General features: G+C 36.8%; 1 protein-coding gene and 1 long non-coding RNA gene across 4 annotated transcripts in view; one reads left to right on the top strand and one right to left on the bottom strand.

Annotated features, from left to right (window-relative positions):
* Positions 1-23,769, top strand: part of SPAG1 (sperm associated antigen 1) — a 110,616-nt gene that overhangs the window by 11,259 nt on the left and 75,588 nt on the right. For 2 of the 3 annotated variants that reach the window (XM_022584695.3, XM_089898857.1), the window contains exons 3-8: positions 7,174-7,299; positions 11,227-11,291; positions 11,795-11,904; positions 12,502-12,607; positions 15,635-15,765; positions 18,723-18,829. In XM_022584695.3, coding sequence (XP_022440403.3) covers positions 7,174-7,299; positions 11,227-11,291; positions 11,795-11,904; positions 12,502-12,607; positions 15,635-15,765; positions 18,723-18,829 — 645 coding nt within the window. Of the gene's footprint in view, positions 1-7,173; positions 7,300-11,226; positions 11,292-11,794; positions 11,905-12,501; positions 12,608-15,634; positions 15,766-18,722; positions 18,830-23,769 lie in introns of those variants that run through there. The other variant, XM_022584696.3, reaches the window with a different exon arrangement.
* Positions 1,334-23,769, bottom strand: part of LOC149746936 (uncharacterized) — a 55,910-nt gene continuing 33,474 nt past the window's right edge. The window contains exons 3-4 of the long non-coding RNA XR_016388368.1: positions 8,064-8,132; positions 1,334-7,461 (exon numbers count right to left, since the gene is read on the bottom strand). This is a non-coding gene — a long non-coding RNA (uncharacterized LOC149746936). The remainder of the gene's footprint in view (positions 7,462-8,063; positions 8,133-23,769) is intronic.

Raw genomic sequence — 23,769 nt, 5'->3', positions numbered from 1 at the left:
CTGTTGTGACTCTCCCGTTGCGGAGCACAGGCTCTGGATGCGCAGGCTCAGCGCCCATGTCTCACAGGCCTAGCCGCTCCACAGCATGTGGGATGTTCCCGGACCGGGGCGCAAACCTGTGTCCCCTGCATCGGCAGGCGGACTCTCAACCACTGCGCCACCAGGGAAGCCCCTGTCTTAACCATTTTTAAGTGTACAGTTCATTAGTGTTAAGTATATTCATATTGTTGTGCAACCAATCTCAAAAACTTTTTCATCTTCCAAAACCGAAGTTCTCTACCCATTAAATAACAACTCTCCAATCCCACCCCCACCACCTGCCCCTGGCAACCACCATTCTACTTTCTGTTTTATTTATTTTTTGATCCGTTTACATTCTTTTTTATTTTTGTATTGCAGTATAGTTGATTTACAATGTTGTGTCAGCATCAGGTGTACAGCACAGTGATTCAGTTATACATACATATATATCTATCTTTTTTCTGATTCTTTTCCCTTATAGGTTATTACAAAATATTGAGTATAGTTCCCTGTGCTACACAGTAGGTCCTTGTTGATTATTTTATATATAGTAGTGTATATATATTAATCCCAAACTCCTAATTTATCCCTCCTCCCCTTTCCCTTTTGATAACCGTAAGTTTGTTTTCTATGTCTGTGGGGCTATTTTTGTTTTGTTTATAAGTTCATTTATATCAGGTTTTTTGGGATTCCATATGTAAATAATATCATATTATGTTTGTCTTTGTCTGGCTTTCCACTTAGTATAATCATCTCTAGTCCATCCATGTTGCTGCAGATGGCATCATTTCGTTCTTTTTTATGGCTGAGTAATATTCTGCTGAATAAATATACCACATCTTCCTTATCCATTCACCTGTTGATAGACATTTAGGTTGCTTGCATGTCTTGGCTATTGTAAACAGTGCTGCAATGAACATTGGGGTGTATATATCTTTTCCAATTACGGTTTTATCCAGATGTATGCCCAGGAGTGGGATTGCAGTATCATATGGTAACTCTATTTTTAGTTTTATAAGGAACCTCTATACTGTTCTCCATAGTGGCTGTACCAATTTTCATTCCCACCAACAGTGTAGGAGAGTTCCTTTTTCTCCACACCCTCTCCAACATTTATTATTTGTAGACTTTTTGACGATGGCCATTCTGACCAATGTGAGATGATACTTCATTGTAGTTTTGATTTGCATTTCTCTAATAATTAGTGATGTTGAGCATCTTTTCACGTGCCTTTTGGCCTTCTGTATGTCTTCTTTGGAGAAATGTCTCTTTAGATCTTCTGCCCATTTTTTTGATTTTATATATATATATATATATATATATATATATATATATATATATATATATATTGAACTGTATTAGCTGTTTGTATATTTTGGAGATTAATGTTTTGTCACTTGCATCATTTGCAAATATTTTCTCCTATTCTGTAGGTTGTCTTTTCGTTTTGTTTGTGGTTTCCTTTGCTGTGCAAAAGCTTTTAAGTTTAATTAGGTACCATTTGTTTATTTTTGTCTTTATTTCCATTATTCTAGGAGATGGATCTAAAAAGATATTGCTGCAATTTATGTCAAAGAGTGTTCTGCCTATGTTTTCCTCTAGGAGTTTTAAAGTATCCAGTCTTAAATCTATTTTTATTTATTTATTTATTTATTTATTTGCGGTACGTGGGCCTCTCACTGTTGTGGCCTCTCCCGTTGCGGAGCACAGGCTCCAGACGCGCAGGCTCAGCGGCCATGGCTCACGGGCCCAGCCACTCCGCGGCATGTGGGATCTTCCCGGACCGGGGCACGAACCCATTCATGTTCCGTGCATTGGCAGGTGGACTCTCAACCACTGCGCCACCAGGGAAGCCCTTTAATTTATTTTTGTATGTGGTGGGAGAGAATGTTCTAATTTCATTCTTCTACATGTGGCTGTCCAGTTTTCCCAGCACCACTTATTGAAGAGTCTGTCTTTTCTCCGTTGTGTATTCTTGCCTGCTTTGTCATAGATTAATGACCATAGGTGTGTGGGTTTATTTCTCGGCTGTCTATCCTGTTCCATTGATCTATATTTCTGTTTTTTGTGCCAGTACCATACTGTTTTGATTATTGTAGCTTTATAGCATAGTCTGAAGTCAGGAAGCATGGTTCCTCCAGCTTCATTTTTCTTTCTCAAGATTGCTTTTGGCTCTTTGGGGTCTTTTGTGTTTCCATACGAATGTAAAATTTTTTGTTCTAGTTCTGTGAAAAATGCCATTGGTAATTTGATAGGGATTGCATTGAATGTGTAAATTGCCTTGGGTAATATAGTCATTTTGACAATATTGATTCTTCTAATCCAAGAACATGGTATATCTTTCCATCTCTTTGTGTCATCATCGATTTCTTTCATCAGCCTCTTATAGATTTTGGAGTACAGAGCATTTGCCTCCTTGGGTAGGTTTGTTCCTAGGTATTTTATTCTTTTTTATGTGATGATAAATGGGATTGTTTCCTTAATTTTTCTTTCTGATCTTTTGTTGTTAATGTATAGAAATGCAACAGATTTCTGTGTGTTAAGTTTGTATCCTGCGACTTTACCAAATTCATCAATGAGCTTTAATAGTTTTCTGGTAGCATCTTTAGGATCTTCTGTGTATAATAAGTATCATGTTATCTGCAAATTGTGACAGTTTAACAACTTCTTTTCCAGTTTGGATGCCTTTTATTTCTTTTTCTTCTCTGATTGCTGTGGCTAGGATTCAAAAACTTTGTTGAATAAAAGTGGTGAGATTGGACATCCTTTTCTTCTTCCTGTTCACCATTGAGTATGATGTTAGCTGTGAGTTTGTCATTTATGGCCTTTGTTATGTGGAGGTATGTTCCCTCTTTGCCCATTTTCTGGAGAGTTTTTATCATAAATGGATGTTGAATTTTATCAAAAGCTTTTTCTGCATCTATTGACCATTCTACTTTCTGTTTCTTTGAGTTTGGCTAATCCAGATACCTCATATCAGTAGAATTTTAATTTCAATTTCTACTTGTACATTGCAAGCTTATAGTTATCTAAAATTGGCCTTTTTATATTGACTGTGTATCCTGTGTCTTGTTTAATTCAAACTAACACATTCGTTCTAGTAGCTTTTTTTTGTAGATTCCTTGGATTTTCTTTATGGAAGATTATGGCATCTGTGAATATTGAAAGATTTTCTTCTTTTCCATACTGGCTGCCTTTTATTCCTTTTACTTGCCTTATTCCATTGGCTTGGACCTCTATTACAATGTTGAAATGAGAGCAGATATCTTTGTCTTGTTCCCAATCTTAGGTGAAATCATCCAGCCTTTCATTATGTTACTTTTAGATTTGTATAGATGTCCTATATCAGGTTGAGGAAGTTCCCTTTTGTTCCATGTTTGATGGATGGAGAATTTTTATCATGAATGGATATTGAATTTTGTGAAATGCTTTTCCTGCATTTATTGAGTGAACATATGGTTTTCTTAGTAGTCTGTTAATAAGGTAATTTATGTACACTGTTTTTGAGTGTTATAGTAACCTTGCATTCCAGGATAAACCCTACTCATCATGATGTATCTCTTTCATATGGATTGGATTGCTAAAATTTTGTCAAGGACTTTTTGTGTCTATGGATCATGTGAGATATTGGCCTGTAGTTTTCTTGTAATGTCATTGTCTAGTTTCTTAGCAGGGTACTGTTGACCTCAGAGTGAGTTGGAAAGTATTTTCTCTTCTTCTGTTTCCTAGAAAAGCTTGTGTATAATTGATATTATTTCTTCCTTAAATGTTTTCTAGAATTTACCATTGATGCCATCTGGGCCTCAAGTTTTCTTTATTGGTAAGGTTTTAACTATTAATTCAGTTTCTTTAGTAGACTCAGGGCTATTCGGGTTACCTTCAGAGCTTTCTCTCTGTCCAGCTCTCTCCTCTCAGAAATCTTGCCTCCTCAGTTCTTGCAATCTTGGTCTCCCCAAAGTCTGACCTCCGTTCTTCTAAATTCATTGAGACCTAAGACTGTTTCCTTTCCCTATGCTGTAGCCTGGAAACACTAGGCAGTCAGTTTGGAGCAAATGTAGGGTTTACCTCATTTATTTTGCTTCTTTCAAGAATTATTGTCCTGTGCTACCTGTTGTCCAGTGTCTGAAAACTATTGTTTCATATATCGGGTTTTCTAAAGTTTAGGCAGGAGGGTAAATCTAGTCCCTGTTACTTTGTCAGAGCCAGAAGCTCCTTTATTGACTTTTCTATTGATATGTTTCTTATTTATTTGTAAGAGTTCTTTCCTACATATTTTAATTTTTCCCTCAATTTGTTAATTTGCCTTATAAGTTTTGTGTGTGATGTTTATTTATTTATTTTTATGTAACCACACTTCTTGATTTTATCCTTTATGATCTTTACATTTGTTTTATACTTAGGAAGACTCTGTCTCCACCAGATACATATTTACCTATATCGTCTCATAGTTCCTTTGTGGCTTCATTTTGCTTAAGAAATATATATATTTTTAAACAGACTCTGGGAAAACAAATTTTTTTGGTTTTACTTTATTCAGCGTATTTTTTCTGAGGTATATCATACACTTGAAAACAATTTTGAGTTATGTGTATTCTCTAACTCAGAATGCTAATTTTTAAAAACTTTCAGCTTTCTCATTTTGTCATTTTATTGACTTGAGTTTGAAAATTTGGTAATTAATCTACAGGTTAAAATAGCAGTTCTTGTCCAGCGGTCTTTGGCTTTATTTTCTGAGGGGTAAACAGCCGTTTTAATTGCAGGGCCTGTTTGTTCTTTCTCGGTCAATTCTTAAGTTAGTTTCCTTCTCATCTTTCCTTCATACTTTTCTTGCCACTTCTCCCTCGTTCCCATTCTCTCTCTCCCTTACCTCCTCTATAATCCTTCCTCTCTCCTTTTACCTTTCTTCCCTTGTTTTTCTTTTTCTCTTCCTGTTTCTCCTGTTTGCCTCCTTTTCATCCTCCCTGCCTCCTATATGGGTAGGACAGTTAATATAGTTTATCCTAGCCCCTATTTGAAGAGTGTCTGACAAATATTAGACCCTCACTATATATCTGCTGAATAATAAATAATAGAATTTCACAGATAATAAGGAAATATCTTACTCAGTTTTTCTGGCCTCTGTGACAATTCAGTCTAATAAACATTATTGTAAACCTAGTATATGCCAGACACTGTGCTGGGCTTTTTGGGTTTTTTGTTTGTTTTAAGTACTTCACCTTTTCTTGTATCTAAGTTAAGTTTTTCAGGGAATTTGTTTATTTTATCTAACTTGCAAAGTTATTGGTATAAATTTGTCTAAAACAACCCCTTATTTTTTTTTAATATCTGTAGAATTATTAGTGACGTACCTCTTTTATCCCTGATACTAGGAATTTGTATTTTTTCCTTTCACTTTCTTTTGACTAGTCTTGCTAAGTGTTTTTCAGTTGTATTAATTTATTTCCAGAAAAACTAGTTTTGGGCTTCCCTGGTGGCGCAGTGGTTGAGAGTCCACCTGCCGGTGCAGGGGACATGGGTTCGTGCCCCGCTCCGGGAAGATCCCACATGCCGCGGAGCGGCTGGGCCTGTGAGCCATGGCCGCTGGGCTTGCACGTCCGGAGCCTGTGCTCCGCAACGGGAGAGGCCACAACAGTGAGAGGCCCACTTACCACAAAAAAAAACAAAAAACAAAACAAAACAAAAAAACTAGTTTTGAATGTTGATTTTCTTTATTTTTCTATTATCTGTTTTACAGATTCCTACTTTTATTTTTTAATATTTTTATTTCCTTCTACCTACTTTGGCTTTAATGTGTTTTCTCTCTCTTCATTAGTTTTTTAAGGTAGAAGCTTAAATAATTGGATCTTAAGCCTTTCTTCTTGTTTAAAGTTGTATATTTCTCTCTAATACTTTATCTGAATCCTACAAATTATATGTCATGTTTTCATTATCACTTAGTTCAAATTATTTTCCAATTTCCCATCTGATTTCCTTTTTTAACCCATGATCTCTTTATAAGTGTATTGTTTGATTTCCAATTACTTGGGGATAATTTAAATACTTATTATTACTGAATTCTAGTTTAGGTCTGTTGTGGTCAGATACCATACTTTGTCTAATTTCACCCCTATCAAATTTATTGAGACTTTTTTTGGCCTATGTTCCATGTGCTCTTGAAAATCACATAGAAGTTTTTAATATTGATTAGGTCAAGTTGGTTAATGTTCACATCTGCTATAACATTACTGATTCTCTTTTTGTCCACGTTTTCCCTGTGTCCATTCTACTGTTAATCAAATAGATTCATTTTGGATACTGAGTTTTTCATTTTCAGGATTTCCATTAAATCTTTTTAAAGTTTCCATTCTTCTCCCAAAGTTCTCAATTGTTCATGCATGTTGTCCACCCTCCTCACATATTTACTGTAGCTGTTTTTAAGTCCCTATTTGTTACTTCCAACATCCATCCACTCTATGAGTCTGCTTCTATTGACTGGGGGTAATGTTTTTCTGCTTCTTTGTCTTTCTTGTTATTTGTATATTTTATACTGACCACTGTATATAAAAAAAATCAGTGGAATCTGAAGTAATTAATATTTAACTACAGAAAGGAGCATGTTCCTTCTGTCAAACTGCTAGAGTTGGAGACTGGGTCAATCTGATCTGTATGTTAAGTTGCAGCTGATGTGCTAAGGTTCTTGATATTAAGACATAGGCTCTGCCCTCAAGGAACTTACAGTGTGGTAAGAGGGACAAACAATAAATAGAGGATTTAAAATCTATGCTAAACACAGAGGAGGAACACTTTTAGCCCAACCAGGAAGTTCAGAGAAAGCTTGCTGGAAGGGATGATGAAAAAGATCTTGTAAGATAAATAAAGTAGGAAGGGCACCAATGAATGTAGGAAGGGCTCCAATGAATATACTGAACAATACTGAACTGTACACTTAAAAATAGTTAAGATGATACATTTTATGTTATTGTATATTTTCCTACAGTTGGAAAAAAAAAACGAGAGGGTAAGAAGGGCATTTCAGGTAGGGAAAATGGCATGATCAAATTGTCACCTAAAAATTGACCCACAGTAAACTGTGATGATGTACAGTCCTTTCTAATGCCTGGTTAATTATTTCAAACTGTATATTTACCTTCTTTTTTCCTCTCTTCTTCTTAGAGTTGGGTATCAGAAATTAAAAAAGAAGATGATAAAATACACTTTCAAGAAAATGAAACATTTCCAGCAATGGAAGATAATTTGCCTCCAGTTCGTGGTTCAACCAGCCATCTTCATGTTGCCAAGGTAGGCCTTTTTGGTGTGGGGTGTGAGTGGTAGGGGGAGAAAGTTGTTTATTAAGAACATTATCTTGATTTAATCAGCGTAGCCGAAGTGTGATGTCCTGTAGGCAGCTGGGGATTTTTTTTCAGGTGATCGTGTGTCATCACCTTCTGGAGTAGGCCTCACCTGGAGATCAAAATCAAATAGTGTTTTCATTTGAAGGCTTGCATCTTGGGTTTACCACCTTCCTCATTTTTTCTTTTGCTGTTCTGTCTCTTCTACTCTGACAAGTTTTGATGCGTACTTAATATCCAATTCAGTGTGTAAGAGTTTCAGGGAGTAACTTCATGTATCCAATAGAGGTATAGAGGGAGTAGTTTATTACACAATTAAGTATGATTTAAAGCGTTAAACAGATGAATTAATCTGTTTAACCAATTAAACATGGATTTCAAGCAGTTATAGTTGTCATTTCTCTGTTTAGTGCATTTCTCCCCCCATCTCCAGCCCCTCATTTTTATTCCTCTGAGATTGGTCCCTATTTTGCCATGCAGATCTCTCCTTGGTAACCCATGGCTTCCATAGAGAAGGGGCTTGTTGGAGTTCCAGGTTCACTTAACTTCAAGTTAAAATTGAGCTTCTTGGCATCCACCTGACCCTGATATTATAGAACCCAGCCCTTGTCTCCAGTGGGCTTTCGCTTGGATCACACATTCCATTCCCTCTGCCCTTCTTTTTGTTTTTTTTTTTTTTTCTTTTATTCCTATCATCTTTAAGAGGATGCTTACCTAAGTTTCTTCATTTCGGGTTGAGTCATTCTTGTTTTTCTCGTCTCTTCTTTGAGTCCCCAGTTTTATCTGAAAAACATTCATAGCCTTTTCATCACTCTGCTCCTTGGTAATTTACCTTCCTGGGTCTTTTTACTCATTAGGAATTACTCAGGTAACTGAGGTACAAAGTAAGTAAGTATAGGAAGGATACTACTGTCTGTAATCAGTGAATTCGTATTTATTGAACACCCATTATGTGTTAAGTCTGTGTCCTGAAACTATAACAACAAAAAACATTTGGTCTCTGTCCTCAAAGAGCTTATAGTCCAGTAGGAATAGACAGACTAGTAGTGCAGTGGTTCTCAAAGTATGGCCCGTGGATGCTGATTGTCCCAGAGATCCTTCTAGGGGATCCAGAAAGTCAATGTTATTTTAAAAAATAATGCTGATGCTTTTGTCTCTTTCACTTGGTTGACATTGCACTGAGGGTAAACCTGCTGGTGCCTTACCATGAATCAAGGCAGTGGCACCAACTGGACTAGTGGTCATTGTTTTCTCCACTGCTGTGCACTCATAGTAAAAAATTCCAATTTAACTTAAAAGTGTCTTTGATGAAACAATAAAACTTTTTTTGTCATTAAATCTTGAATCTTGAGGACATATCTTTTTAACATTCTGTGTGTACCAAATGTAAAATAGATAGCTAGTGGGAAGCAGCCACATAGCACAGGGAGATCAGCTCCGTGCTTTGTGTCCAGCTAGAGGGGTGGGATAGGGAGGGTGGGAGGGAGTCGCAAGAGGGAGGAGATATGGGGATATATGTATATGTATAGCTGCTTCACTTTGTTATACAGCAGAAACTAACACACCATTGTAAAGCAACTATACTTCAATAAAGATGTTAAAAAAATATTCTGTGTGACAAAATGAGGAGTACATAGAAGGCACTTCACTGTGAAATGAAATATGGTTATCATAAGAAAAAGCACTTGTGTGATTGACCGCCAGCCGAATTAGCAACTCTTTCCTGGAACAATTTTTACTTGAAGAAATGACTGACAGACAAGCTATAGTTATTCAGAGTTGAGTTTTTGGCAGACATTTTCTTGGAAATAGTGCAATGGTCTATCACTTCAAAGAAATCAATGAACAGTATTTGTTGCCAGTGCTAAAACCTGAGCTTTCAGGTAGAATTCAGAGTATTTCATATTATTGGGGGTTCTCAAATACCTACTTGTGACAAAAAAAATTTCCCCTTTAAGGGAGACACTTAGTGACTTTTACGATGAGCTCCATGAGGATTTTTTTTTTTTTTACTTTTAAACAATTGAGATATAGTTGATGTACAATATTATACAAGTTACAGGTGTTATAACAGTGATTCACAGTTTTTAAAGGTTATACTCCATCTATAGTTATTATAAAATATTGGCCATATTCGCTGTGTTGTACAGTATATCCTTGTAGCTAATTTATTTTATACATAATACTTTGTACCTCTTAATCTCCTACTCTGGTTTTGCCCCTCCCCCTCCCCTCTCCCCGTTGGTAACCACTAGTTTGTTCTCTGTTTCTATGAGTCTGTTTCCTTTTTGTTATATTCACTAGTTTAGTTTTTAGATTCCACATATAAGTGATATCATATAGTATTTGTCTTTCTCTGTCTGACTTATTTCACCTAGCATAATACCCTTCAAGTCCATCCATGTTGTTGCAAATGGTAAAACTTCATTCTTTTTTATGTTTGTATACACTACTTCTTCTTTATCCATTCATCTGTTGATAGACACTTAAGTTGCTTCCAGATCTTGGCAATTGTAAATAATGCTGCTTTGTACATTGGGGTGCATGCATCTCTTTGAATTAGTGTGTTTACATTTTATTCAAATATATACCCTGGAGTGGAATTGCTTGATCGTAGGGTAGTTCTATTTTTAGTTTTTTGAGAAACTGCCATACTGTTTTCCACAGTGGATGCACCAACAGTGTACAAGGATTCCCTTTTCTTCACATCCTCTCTAATATTTGTTATTTATGGTCTTTTTGATGATAGCCATTCTGACAGGTGTGAGGTGATATCTCGTGGTTTTAATTTGCATTTCCCTGACGATTAGTGATGTTGAGCATCTTTGCGTGTGCCTGTCAGTGAACTCCATGAGGATTTTAACAGATATGATTTTTTAATTGTATAATGAAATGTAGGAATATTTGGAAGATCTGTGTAACTCCTAATGACCAATGATACAAAATCGTGCTTGTATAAATGACCCATTCAAATGGTTTCAAATTATGACTTTTAAGAAATCATTTAAGAAACTATTTGTGAGCTGTTGTTTGCTTTCCTCCCATTCCCTTCAAGGTGCTTGCAGTGGACATGTGACCTGGGTTGAGCCACTTAGTAGCGCCAAGCTAGTGCTTGGTCAGTGATGGGCCCATAACTGAAGCTAGCCAATCAGAGTCCTTCCCTGGGATTTCTCTAACTAAAGGTGGAGAGAAAAGTCACTCTCCTTTTCCTTTCTGATTGGGAGGCCTGTGAGGTTATAATCCCAGACTGTGTGTGGCCACATTTGCAACAACATAGAAAAAGCAAGCAGACAGCAGGGAAAACAAAATCAGGGAGAGAGAAGCAGAGACTTCTGGGGGAGAGAAGGAGAAAAGGGGAGAGAGGGAGAGCTATAGAAAGAGGGTATATGAACCCTTTATCCAGAAATACCCCTGCCCTTTCATCAGTTTGGTTACATAAGCCAATAATTTATTCTTTTTAACTAAAATTAGTTCAAGTTGGGTGTCTGTCATTGCAAGCAAAACAGCTCTAACACAGCAAAGTAGTTATTCTTATTTCTTCAATGCCTAGGTTTTAAAAGAATGAATGATAGTTTAGTACTTTTCTATTATAAGAAAAATCAATAATACATTTCACACATATAAGTTTTAAAATTTTATATATGTACTTAAAGTCCTGCCCATCACTCTCATAATTAACTACAAATTTAAAATTACTTTTTAACCTGCTGTATATTATTATGTTAAAAAAATTATAATACTGGAGTTGTTGTAACGTCAAGGGTACCTATTTTTCTTACCCATTCAATTTGTGTACCTTAATCCAGTACTACACATTTATAGGAAAATCTGCTAATCTTATATTAAATATCTCATAAAATATAATTTTTTCTTTCAGGAAAAAAACTCTAAAAGTAGACCAGCTAAAAAGAAAATTCCAAGGGATTATGCAGAGTGGGATAAGTATGTTTTATATTTCTGTATATAAAAATTCTCTACCATAAAATACTGTAATAAATTCTTTGTTGTTTTAAACCTGAACATATCAAATATCGTTATGTCAGTAGAGTACTAAGAGTATTTGGATTAAGCACTCTTGATTTTGTTTTTTCATTAAATAAAAAACTACTGCATCCTTTTATTTATAAGGGTAACCAAAAATAACTAATGTAACACTTATAGCCATCCAAAATAAAAAATAACAAATTTTTAAATTAAGAGAAATTGGTCACAATTTTAATACCAAAGTTCCACACAGTTTACGTCTGATTAATATTTAAGTTCTTACTAAATTCCATGTTTTCTAAGAAAGAATAGAGATGACTTCTAATACAAACCTATCATATATTTTTGGAATATTATTTCTAAAGGCACGGTGATACAAATACAAGGATATCAATAATAAATTTTACTCTCTTGTTTGTATTGAGCTTTTTTTTTCTAGTTTTATTATTCTTTCATTTAAGATTTGACGTGGAAAAGGAATGTGCGAAAATTGATGAAGATTACAAAGAAAAAACTGTAGTAAACAACAAGTTGCATTTGTCTAAAATTGAGACAAGACTAGATACAGCAGGTAATTGGGGGAAAATAAGAATAATTTAGTAGTCTCTAAATTTTTTGAAATACAATAAAAGCTGTTGACCCAAAGACATTCTCTTTAAGTGCTGCAGATTTCCATGAAAAGTTTATGGATTTTCTCCAAGAGCTTACCACCTCTAACAAATTCCATTCTATCCTTTAACTTCTTAATTTTATGAGTAAGAGTTACGATATTTAAATTTAGTAAGACTTAAAAATATATATGTAAACCTATTTTTTTACTGTAATTCATTTTTCATTCCCTTTTTCAAATCATCTTTTTCCTCCAAATCCCTCAAATTTTTTTCTTTTTGCCTCAAAACAAAAAGGAGCAGGTTGTTTTCACTTGAAGTCCACAGGTGTATAGTACCATTAAAGTAAAGCAAAACAATTATTCAAAAAATCTAAACCTTCAAAAATTCTGATAAATTAAAAAAAAGAAAAGAAATATCTCTAAACTTAGGAAACTTTTATCTTCTTTTATTTATTATATAATTTTCTGCTTCTGTTAAAATAAGCATTCTTGGATTTAAATTTGTTAAAGTTATACTAAGTTATATTTTTACTTATAGCAGGTAACATTTATTTCTAGGTCTAACTGAGAAGGAAAAGGATTTTCTTGCTATTCATGAAAAGGAGAAAGGTAATGAAGCTTTTAACGCAGGAGATTATGAAGAGGCTGTGATGTATTATACTCGGTGAGCAGATTTTCATTGTGGTTTAAACTTGCCATTTATTTATTTATGTTTTAATTTATTTTATTTTTTTGGCTGTGTTGGGTCTTCATTGCTGTGCGCAGGCTTTCTCTAGTTGTGGCAGGTGGGGCCTACTCTTCGTTGCGGTGCACGGGCTTCTCATTGCAGTGGCTTCTCTCGTTGTGGAGCACGGTCTCTAGGCACACGGGCTTCAGTAGTTGTGGCTTGAGGGCTCTAGAGAGCAGGCTCAGTAGTTGTGGCGCACAGGTTTAGTTGCTCTGCGGCATGTGGGATCTTCCTGGACCAGGGCTCGAACCCATGTCCCCTGCATTGGCAGGCGGATTCTTAACCACTGCACCATCAGGAAAGCGCAAAACTTGCCATTTAAAAAAATGATAATGTTTAAATTTAATTGTTGAAATGATGTAAGTAAGCTAAATAATCAGTGTCAGAACCACTTAAGATATTGTACTTGTGATTTATCATAAATTCACTTGTGTTTGCCTTGTTTTCTCAATAATTTCCTTAAACCTCCAAGCTCCCACTTCATCCCCACTTTTGACAGAGGTTCTAACTTTACTGTTTTACAGAGAAAATAGAAGCTGTCTGAATGGAACTCGACAGAAAGTTCATATAGCATAGAGGTTAAGAACTCAGGTTCTATAGTCAGACTGCCTGGATCCTAGTACTTATGGTGCTACCTCCCACCACAGGGCCTTTGCATATGCTGGGTCCTCCATCTAGCATACTATCCCCTCTTCTCATGATTTAGTTAATTCTGACTTACTCTTCAGATCTCAGCCCATGTCTCACTTCTTTGGGGAAGTCTGCCTTTACTTTTCAGACTAGGTTAAACCTTCACCCTACTCAGTTTAACCCCCCCCCAATTTACATACCCATATAGTAATCTTAACTCTACTTTGTTGGAGGTACAATTCAAGTGTGTGTGATTTGGCACTAACTGGACTGTAAGCTCTGTAAGAATAAAGCCCACTTGTCATTTTTTTAATATCATTGTATCCCTAATACCCAGCAGAGTACCTGGTTCATAGTAGATGTTCATTGTACGCTTGCATGAACTTATGAAGCTCTTACAGCCTATGAAAAGTAAACTAATTTCCTAAAATATTGTTAGAGACAAACTGTGCTTATACAACCACTAATGCTATCTTAGAGCTAAACTCTGTACAATCTTGCTTCCACCTTTGGAAAGAAAATTTTTTTTTAATGTTGTTGGTGTCTGTAAAGTTTGCTCAACTGTTTAAGTGAACATACAAAGTAAAGAGGATATTGAGGTATCATTCATTCAGTACAGCCTCCCCTGTTCAGGCAGGTGGATGTCAGCTCTGGAATTTTGTTTGTCTTTTTGTAGATTTCCACCAGTGGAGAATCTCTTGCCTCTTACAGGGAACAAACTTTTTCTTGTCTTCCTCTTTGAAGAAATCACAGAGGTGCAGAATTAAAGCAGCATATTGCAATGGTTAAGGGAACTCAAATTGCCACTTTTCTGGCCTTGGGTAGATTCTTCACCTCTCTTACCTCAGTCTTCTCAATGCGATGAGACTATAACACTGCCTACCTCAGAGCAGCTGTGAGGATTAAATAAAACAACATGCTGAAAGGCAGGGTAACACGATGGTAAAGAGAACGGGTGCTGGAGTAGACAGTTGGGATTTAAATCCTGACTCTACCATTTCCAAGCTTGTGGCCTTGGGCATGTTACTTAACCTTTCCGTTACATCTATTTTCTCATCTGTAAAATCGTAAGAGCAGTAATGCCTCCTCCGTGGATTATAATGAGGATTAAATGAGTTGACTGTTTAGTGCCTGGCATGTGGGAAGTACTCAGTGTCAGGTACTCGTGTTATTTATTCTTACATGTATTTTCCATGTTTGGTCTCTACCCAACTGTGTAATTTCTTTATATTCATCTTTAATGATCTTAGTAAATTGACACTTTTTGTGACTTTCCCATTTTTTTTTCTGGATTTAGAAAATTTAGTGCACCAATACCCTTATGTTTCCTATATCTAGGAATACATTATTTTACAGCATTCCAAATCAGTTTTTTAAGCAACAGCCAGGTAGGTTTTAAATTCTTTTCATTAATTATTTTGCATTCATACCCTTAATGTAGCAAAATTTACTCTCTTAAGGTCTGTACTCCTCAATTACTACTACTCTCTTGTTTCCTTCAATTAAATTCCTTTGATAAAATTATCATTTCCTTAGATTTAAATTTACTTTTAGATTACAGACTAATTTGTATCTGTTAACACAATAACAACTTAATAAAGGATATTAGTTGTGGTTGGTTGCTCCTGCTTTTTTGTACTAGAAACTTGTCCCTAAAGAGTAAAAAAATATGTATTTGATATTTGATGTTAACTAAACTGGGTTTTTAAGAGATCTGTGGGTATTTAAGTGATCATGTCACTTCTAAAGCCAGAGTCAACTTTAAATCTCTTAACTGGATATTTAAGCATCTGTCCAAACATTGATTTAATATGTTTATAGAATTGTATGTTATTATTTTTGATGATGCAAGCCATATTTGTTTGCTAGAGCTGCCATACAAACTGTCACAGACTGAGTGGCTTAAACAACAGAAATGTATTTTCTCACAGCTCTGGAGGTTAGAAGTCTGAGATCAAAGTGTCTGTAGGGTTGGTTTCTTCTGGTGCCTCTCTCCTTGGCTTGTATATGGCCATCTTCTCTCTGTGTCTTCAAGTGAGCTTTCCTCTGTGCATGTCCGTGTCCTAATCTCGTCTTCTTATAATGACACCAGTCATACTGGATTAGGGAACACCCTCATGACCTCACTTTAACTTAATTATCTCTTTAAAGACTATCTCCAAGTATAGTTACATTCTGAGGTGCTGGGGGTTAGGATTTCAACATATGAATTTGTGGGGACACAATTGAACCCATAACACGAGCTGTGATTGTTTTACTTACAACTTTAGATGAGTTTCTCTATCTTATGTTTTCCTGTCATCTGCTTGTTGCCATTAAGTGTTTCTTTTACAGGAGCATATCAGTGCTTCCCACAGTAGCAGCCTATAACAATCGCGCTCAAGCGGAACTCAAACTACAGAACTGGAATAGTGCTTTTCAGGATTGTGAAAAGGTCTTGGAGTTAGAACCTGGGAACTTAAAGGGTAAAAGTGTTTATAGAATACCTTTAAATTTGCAACAGGATCTGTTAAAGACCATTTGTAGACACTTATATTTACACTAAAAATATTTCAGATAAACTCATATTTCTATATGTGAATCATTACCTTCCTCAAGTTACTTTTAATTTCAAGTTTAACTTGGAATTTAAGTTCCTAATTATTTGCATCGAAGTAGCTAATAATCCCAGATGACTGATTGAATAAAGTGTACATGTGTTTTAAAAGAAATATCTCATGCTTGCATTTGAATTGTGGTTTGTGTTTTTTTTCTTTCAATTTTTTTTATTGTGGTAAAATTGACATAACATAAAATTTACCACCTTAATCATTTTTAAGTGAATAGTTCAGTGGTATTAAGTACATTCATATTGTTGTGCAGTCATCACCACCATCCATCTCCAGAACTTTTTAAATCTGAAAGTGCACCCATTAAACAGCAACTCTCTATTCTCTCCACCCACCCCAGCCTCTGGCAACCACCAGTCTACTTTCTGTCTCTGTGATTTTATTATTTTAGGTATGTCATATGAATGAAATCATACAGTATTTATCTTTTTGTGACTGGCTTATTGAACTGTATCTTTTTATTCAAAAATAAATTTAAGTATAATTTAATATAGATTTAAAAATATTTATTAATATAATACAATAAGTCCACACCAGAGCTCTAGAACTTTCTACCAGCTGCTTTGTGGGCTTTTCCACCTAGATGTCCATAGACATTTTAAATTAAATGTGTCTAAAACTGACTACATCTTTCCACCAACACCTGTCCTCTGTTCTGATTTCCTGTCTCAGTGACTGCACCACCTTGCTGTGGTCCGAGCCTGAAGTATGCAAGTCAGACTCCACTCTCCTTTTCTGTTATCAGGGAGTCATTCCAAAAGGAAGTGGCATAAATTATAACAGACTCATTCTATTTCTGTAAATACTTACGGATTCAGATAAATATAACCACTTAATTTTTCTTCACATGCCTACAAACATGGATGGGCAGAAACCATGGTTGTGCTGAGGGTGGATCCCAGTGCATCAGACTTGACTGTCATCATAATGGATTGCTCTCCTTTCCCCAGTAGAGTTCTCCCGTGCCTGTATGTTGTCTCTATCACAGAGTACCGGTGGGCTCCCAGCTTTAGGCAGGTGCCTGGTAAAGGTTTTACGATCTCCTGATGGGCCCACACCATCACTGTGCCAGGCCCTGTGCCATGTAGTACATGTATTAACTCCATTAATTTTCACAACAGCTCAGTAAATGTGCAGGTACTATTATTAGCACACTCATTTTACAAAAGCACACTGAGGCATAGAGAGATTGAACAACCCACCTAAGATCACACTGCTAGTAAGTGACAGAGCCAGGACTCAACACTGGATGAGACATCAGGAGCCCACATTCAACCACTGTGCTACTCTTCTGCCAGTAGAATGGCCTTCTGTTTTCATTCTTCCTTGATTGAATAATTCCTTAAGCACCAGAATCTTCACTATTTAAAAAAAAATTTGACAGAGCCACTATGGCCATCATTATGGCCATAAAGCATTGAAAAGTCTTAGGTTTTCTTAAGTGGATAAATATCTTCCTGTTCAAAATTTTATTTTTTACTCAAAAAATAATTGCTCTGAATGCAATGTGGTATTTGATTACATCCTGGAACAGAAAAAGGACATTAGTGGAGAAACTGGTGAAATCCAAAGAAAGCCTGTAGTTTAGTTGACAGTATTGTACCAATGTTATTTTCTTAGTTTTGGCAAAAATACTGGCGTTATATAAGATGTTAGCATTAGTGAAAGCTGGGTGAAGGTATATGAGAACTATCTGTATTAGCTTTGCAACTTTATGTAAATCTAAAGTATTTTCCAAAGTAAAAAGTCTTTAAAAATGGTATTTGTTATATCATGAATATTTCTTTATGGACAATCCCTTCTGAAATCTGAGTAGTAATAGTAAAAGCTAAACTTGTACTTATGCTACAATTTTGATTACACTTATGATAAAATGATTTATCCTCTAGATTTTCGTGGCTCATTCTAGGACTAAAATCAAACTAGTGAAATTTATGTTTTAAAATAGCATATTGGGACTTCCCTGGCAGTCCAGTGGTTAAGACTTCACATTCCAATGCAGGGGGTGTGGGTTCAATGCCTGGTTGGGAAGCTAAGATCCTACATGCCTGTGGCCAAAAAACCAAAACATAAAACAGAAGCATTATTGTAGCAAATTCCATAAAGACTTTAAAAATGGTCCACATCAAAAAGAAAATCTAAAATAAAAAAATAAAATAGTGTATTAAATCAGATATAAATATCTCACTTTTCAGAATTACCAAGACTGATTCTTTTCAAAATCATGTGTAACTACACAGAATTCTCTCATTATATAATTAATAACAATTGGACTAGGAAGGCATTCATTTCAGTATTAAAAAATGATCAAATTAGATATTGTAACCTACAAAAAAAAAAAAAAAAAACCTGATACAAATTGCTAAAGTATTCAATTTCTGAACCTAGTTGACATAATCACCAGGATTCCTTCAGTTCCCTGTGCTATAGAGATTTCACTAACAGCCCAGATTCTGGGTCAGGTGCTGGTCAGTAATGTACTAAATTTAAAGGAAGGGTTTTCTAAATGTTCATAAAGTGGAAATAATACTAGTGATGATTATAAGGAGGAACATGTTACTGTTTAGTGAAGACCTTCCCATTATTGTAGCACAGCATGGTGCCTCTGAGGGGTGAGGTACCGAGTCTCTCAGCCCTTGGAGGAGCTGGCAGGGACTGGAGCACCCAAGAGGGCCAGGTCGTTGGAAGTTGGTGTAGTTTGCACAATCGCATTCTAAACTGTTCTATGTTACATATATACTTACACTTGAAAAGTGTGTTATAATCATAATGCCATATGTTAAAGTATGTCTTTTATTTTGGTAAATTTTCAGCTCTTCTGCGCCGTGCCACTACGTATAAACATCAAAACAAGCTCCAGGAAGCTATAAAAGATTTGAATAAAGTACTGGCTGTTGAACCTGATAATGAGTTGGCCAAAGTAAGTACAGAAAGTGATACCTCACCTAATTCTATAGTTTGCTATTTCTGTATTTATGTTAAAATGATATCAGTCTTGCTGGAAAAATGATGTTGAGGATTAGGACACAGCTTTAAGAAATAGGTATGAGGAGCTTCAAGATGGTGGAAGAGTAAGATGCGGAGATCACCTTCCTTCCCACAGATACATCAGAAATACATCTACATGTGGAACAACAACTACAGAACACCTACTGAGTGCTGACAGAAGAACCCAGACCTCCCAAAAGGCAAGAAACTCCCCACGTACCTGGGTAGGGCAAAATAGAAAAGAAAAAGCAGAGACAAAAGAATAGGGAAGGGACCTGCACCAGTGGGAGGGAGCTGTGAAGGAGGAAAGGTTTCCACACACTAGGAAGCCCCTTCGTGGGCGGAGACTGCACATGGCGGAGGGGGGAAGCTTCCGGGCCACAGAGAAGAGCGCAGCGACGGGTGTGGAGGGCAGAGCAGAGACATTCCTGCACAGAGGATCGGTTCTGACCAGCACTCACCAGCCCGAGAGGCTTGTCTGCTCACCTGCTGGGGTGGGCGGGGGCTGGGAGCTGAGGCTCCGGCTTCGGAGGTCAGATCCCAGGGAGAGGACTGGGGTTGGCTGTGTGAACATAGCCTGAAGGGGGCTACTGCACCACAGCTAGCTGGGAGGGAGTCTGGGGGGAAAAGTCTGGAACTGCCGAAGAGGCAAGAGACTTTTTCTTGCCTCGTTCCGTGGTGCACAAGGAGAGGGGATTCAGAGCACTGCTGAAACAAGCTCCAGAGGTGGGCATGAGCCGCGGCTATCAGCGCGGACCGCAGAGACGGGCGTGAAATGCTAAGGCTGCTGCTGCAGCCACCAAGAAGCCTGTGTGCAAGCACAGGTCACTATCCACACCTCCCCTCCTGGGAGCCTGTGCAGCCTGCCACTACCAGGGTCCTGTGATCCAGGGACAACTTCCCCAGGAGAACACATGGCACGCCTCAGGCTGTTGCAACATCACACCAGCTCTGCCACCGCAGGCTTGCCCCACATTCCGTACCCGGCCCGCCCCTGGCCTTAGGGAGCCAGAGCCTTTAAACCCGTCCTGTCTGAGCGGGAACAGATGCCCTCAGGCGACTTACACGCAGAGGCAGGGCCAAATCCAAAGGTGAACCCCAGGAGCTGTGCAAACAAAGAAGAGAAAGAGAAATCTCTCCCAGCAGCCTCAGGAGCAGTGGATTAAATCTCCACAATCAACTTGATGTACCCTGCATCTGTGGAATACCTTAATAGACAACAAATCATCCCAAATTGAGGGAGTGGACTTTGGAAGCAATGATATATATATGGTTTTTTTTTTCCTTTTTCTCTTTTTGTGAGTGTGTATGTGTATGCTTCTGTGATTTTGTCTGTATAGCTTTGCTTTTACCATTTGTCCTAGGGTTCTGTCTGTCCGTTTTTTGGAGTTTTCTTTAGTATAGTTTTTAGCATCTGTTATCATTGGTGGAATTGTTCTTTGGTTTGGTTGCCCTCTTCTTTCTTTCTTATTATTTTCAAATTTTGTTTTTATTTTTCAAAATTATTCTTTATTTTATAACTTTATTTTATTTATTTTTTACTTCCCTTCTTTCTTTTTTTCTCCCTTTTATTCTGAGCCGTGTGGATGACAGGGTCTTGGTGACCAGGCTGGGAGTCAGGCCTGTGCCTCTGAGGTGGGAGAGCTGAGTTCAGGACATTGGTCCACCACAGACCTCCCAGCTCCATGTAATATCAAACAGCAAAAATATCCCAGAGATCTCCATCTCAACGACAAGACCCAGCTCCACTCAACGACCAGCAAGCAACAGTGCTGTACACCCTATGCCAAACAACTAGCAAGGCAGGAACACAACCCCACCCTTTAGCAGAAAGTCTGCGTAAAATCATAATCAGATCATAGAAAATCCAAAACACACCACCAGACGCAGACCTGCCCACCAGAAAGACAAGATCCAGCCTGATCCACCGGAACACAGGCACCAGTCCCCTCCACAGGGAAGCCTACACAACCCACTGAACCAACCATAGCCAGTGGGGGTAGACACCAAAAACAATGGGAACTACAAATCTGCAGCCTGCGAAAAGGAGACCCCAAACACAGTAAGTTAAGCAAAATGAGAAGACAGAGAAACACACATCAGATGAAGGAGCAAGGTAAAAACCCACCAGACCAAACAAATGAAGAGGAAATAGGCAGTCTACCTGAAAAAGAATTCAGAATAATGATAGTAAAGGTGATCCAAAATCTTGGAAATAGAATGGAGAAAATACAACAAACGTTTAACAAGGACCTAGAAGAACTAAAGAGCAAACAAACAATGATGAACAACACAATGAATGAAATTAAAATTCTCTAGAAGGAATCAATAGCAGAATAACTGAGGAATAAGAACAGATAAGTGACCTGGAAGATAAAATAGTGGAAATAACTACTGCAGAGCAGAATAAAGAAAAAAGACTGGAAAGAATTGAGGACAGTCTCAGAGACCTCTGGGACAACATTAAACGCACCAACATTCGAATTATACGGGTCCCTGAAAAAGAAGAGAAAAAGAAAGAGAAAAAATACTTGATGAGATTATAGTTGAAAACTTCCCTAACATGGGAAAGAAAATAGTCAACTCCAGGAAGTGCAGAGAGTCCCACCATACAGGATAAATCCAAGGAGAAACATGCCAAGACACATATTAATCAAACTATCAAAATTTAAATACAGAGAAAAAATATTAAGATCATCAAGGGAAAAACAACAACATACAAGGGACTCCTCATAAGGTTAACAGCTGATCTTTCAGCAGAAACTGTGCAAGCCAGAAGGGAGTGGCAGGACATATTTAAAGTGATGAAAGGGAAAAACCTACACCCAAGATTACTCTACCCAGCAAGGATCTCATTCAGATTCGACAGAGAAATTAAAACCTTTACAGACAAGCAGAACCTAAGAGAATACAGCACCACCAAACAAGCTTTACAACAAATGCTCAAGGAACTTTTCTAGGCAGGAAACACAGGAGAAGGAAAAGACCTACAATAACAAATGACAAAAATTTAGAAAATGTTAATAGGAACATACACATCAATAATTACCTTAAATGTAAATGGATTAAATGCTCCAACCAAAAGACATAGACTGGCTGAATGCATACTAAAACAAGACCCATACTTATGCTGTCTACAAGAGACCCACTTCAGACCTAAGGACACATACAGACTGAAAGGGGATGGAAAAATATATTCCATGAAAATGGAAATCAAAAGTAAGCTGGAGTAGCAATTCTCATATCAGACAAAATATAATTTAAAATAAAGACTATTACCAGAGACAAAGAAGGACACTACATAATGATCAAGGGCTCAATACAAGAAGAAGATATAACAATTGTAAATATTTATGCACCCAACATAGGAGCACCTCAGTACATAAGGCAAATGCTAACAGCCATAAAAGGGGAAATCGACAGTAACACAATCATAGTAGGGGATGTTAACACTCCACTTTCACCAATGGACAGATCATCCAAAATGAAAATAAATAAGGAAACACAAGCTTTAAATGATACATTAAACAAGATGGACTTAATTGATATTTATAGGACATTCCATCCCAAAACAACAGAATACACTTTCTTCTCAAGTGCTCATGGAACATTCTCCAGGATAGATCATATCTTGGGTCACAAATCAAGCCTTGGTGAATTTAAGAAAATTGAAATCGTATCAAGTATCTTTTCCGACCACAATGCAATGAGACTAGATATTAATTACAGGAAAAAATCTGTAAAATATACAAACACATGGAGGCTAAACAATACACTTTTTAAAAACAAGAGATCACTGAAGAAATCAAAGTGGAAATCAAAAAATACCTAGAAACAAAGGACAATGAAAACATTATGACACTAAACCTATGGGATGTAGCAAAATCAGTACTAAGAGGGAAGTTTATAGCAATACACTACTACCTTAAGAGAAACAAGAAACATCTCAAAGAAACAACCTAACTTTACACCTAAAGCAATTAGAGAAAGAAGAACCAAAACCCCCAAAGTTAGCAGAAGGAAAGAAATCATAAAGATCAGATCAGAAATAAATGAAAAATAAATGAAGGAAAAAATAGCAAAGATCAATAAAATTAAAAGCTTGTTCTTTGAGAAGAAAAACAAAATTGATAAACCATTAGCCAGACTCATCAAGAAAAAAAGGGAGAAGACTCAAATCAATAGAATTAGAAATGAAAAAGGAGAAGTAACAACTGACACTGCAGAAATACAAAGAATCATGAGAGATTACTACAAGCAACTCTATGTCAATAAAATGGACAACCTGGAAGAACTGGACAAATTCTTAGAAAAGCACAACCTTCTGAGACTGAAACAGGGAGAAATAGAAAATATAAAGAGACCAATCACAAGCACTGAAATTGAAACTGATTAAAAATCTTCCAACAAACAAAAGCCCAGGACCACATGGCTTCACAAGAAAATTCTATCAAACATTTATAGAAGAGCTAACACCTATCCTTGTGAAACTCTTCCAAAATATAGCAGAGGGAGGAACACTCTCAAACTCATTCTACGAGGCCACCATCACCCTGATACCAAAACCAGACAAAGAAGTCACAAAGAAAACTACAGGCCAATATCACTGATGAACATAGATTCAAAAATCGTCAACAAAATACTAGCAAACAGAATCCAACAGCACATTAAAAGGATTGTACACCATGAACAAGTGGGGTTTATCTCAGGAATGCAAGGAACCTTCAATATATGCAAATTAATCAATGTGATACACCATATTAACAAATTGAAGAATAAAAACCATATGATTGTCTCAATAGATGCAGAAAAAGCTTTCAACAAAATTCAGCACCCATTTATGATAAAAACCCTCCAGAAAGTAGGCATAGA

Source organism: Delphinapterus leucas, chromosome 17 (genome assembly GCF_059928025.1).
Source record: "Delphinapterus leucas isolate spDelLeu-1000000601 "Yukka" chromosome 17, BTC_Dleu_Yukka2, whole genome shotgun sequence".
In the NCBI taxonomy this organism is placed as follows: domain Eukaryota; kingdom Metazoa; phylum Chordata; class Mammalia; order Artiodactyla; family Monodontidae; genus Delphinapterus; species Delphinapterus leucas.
This window is presented reverse-complemented; position numbering and strand designations above follow the sequence as displayed.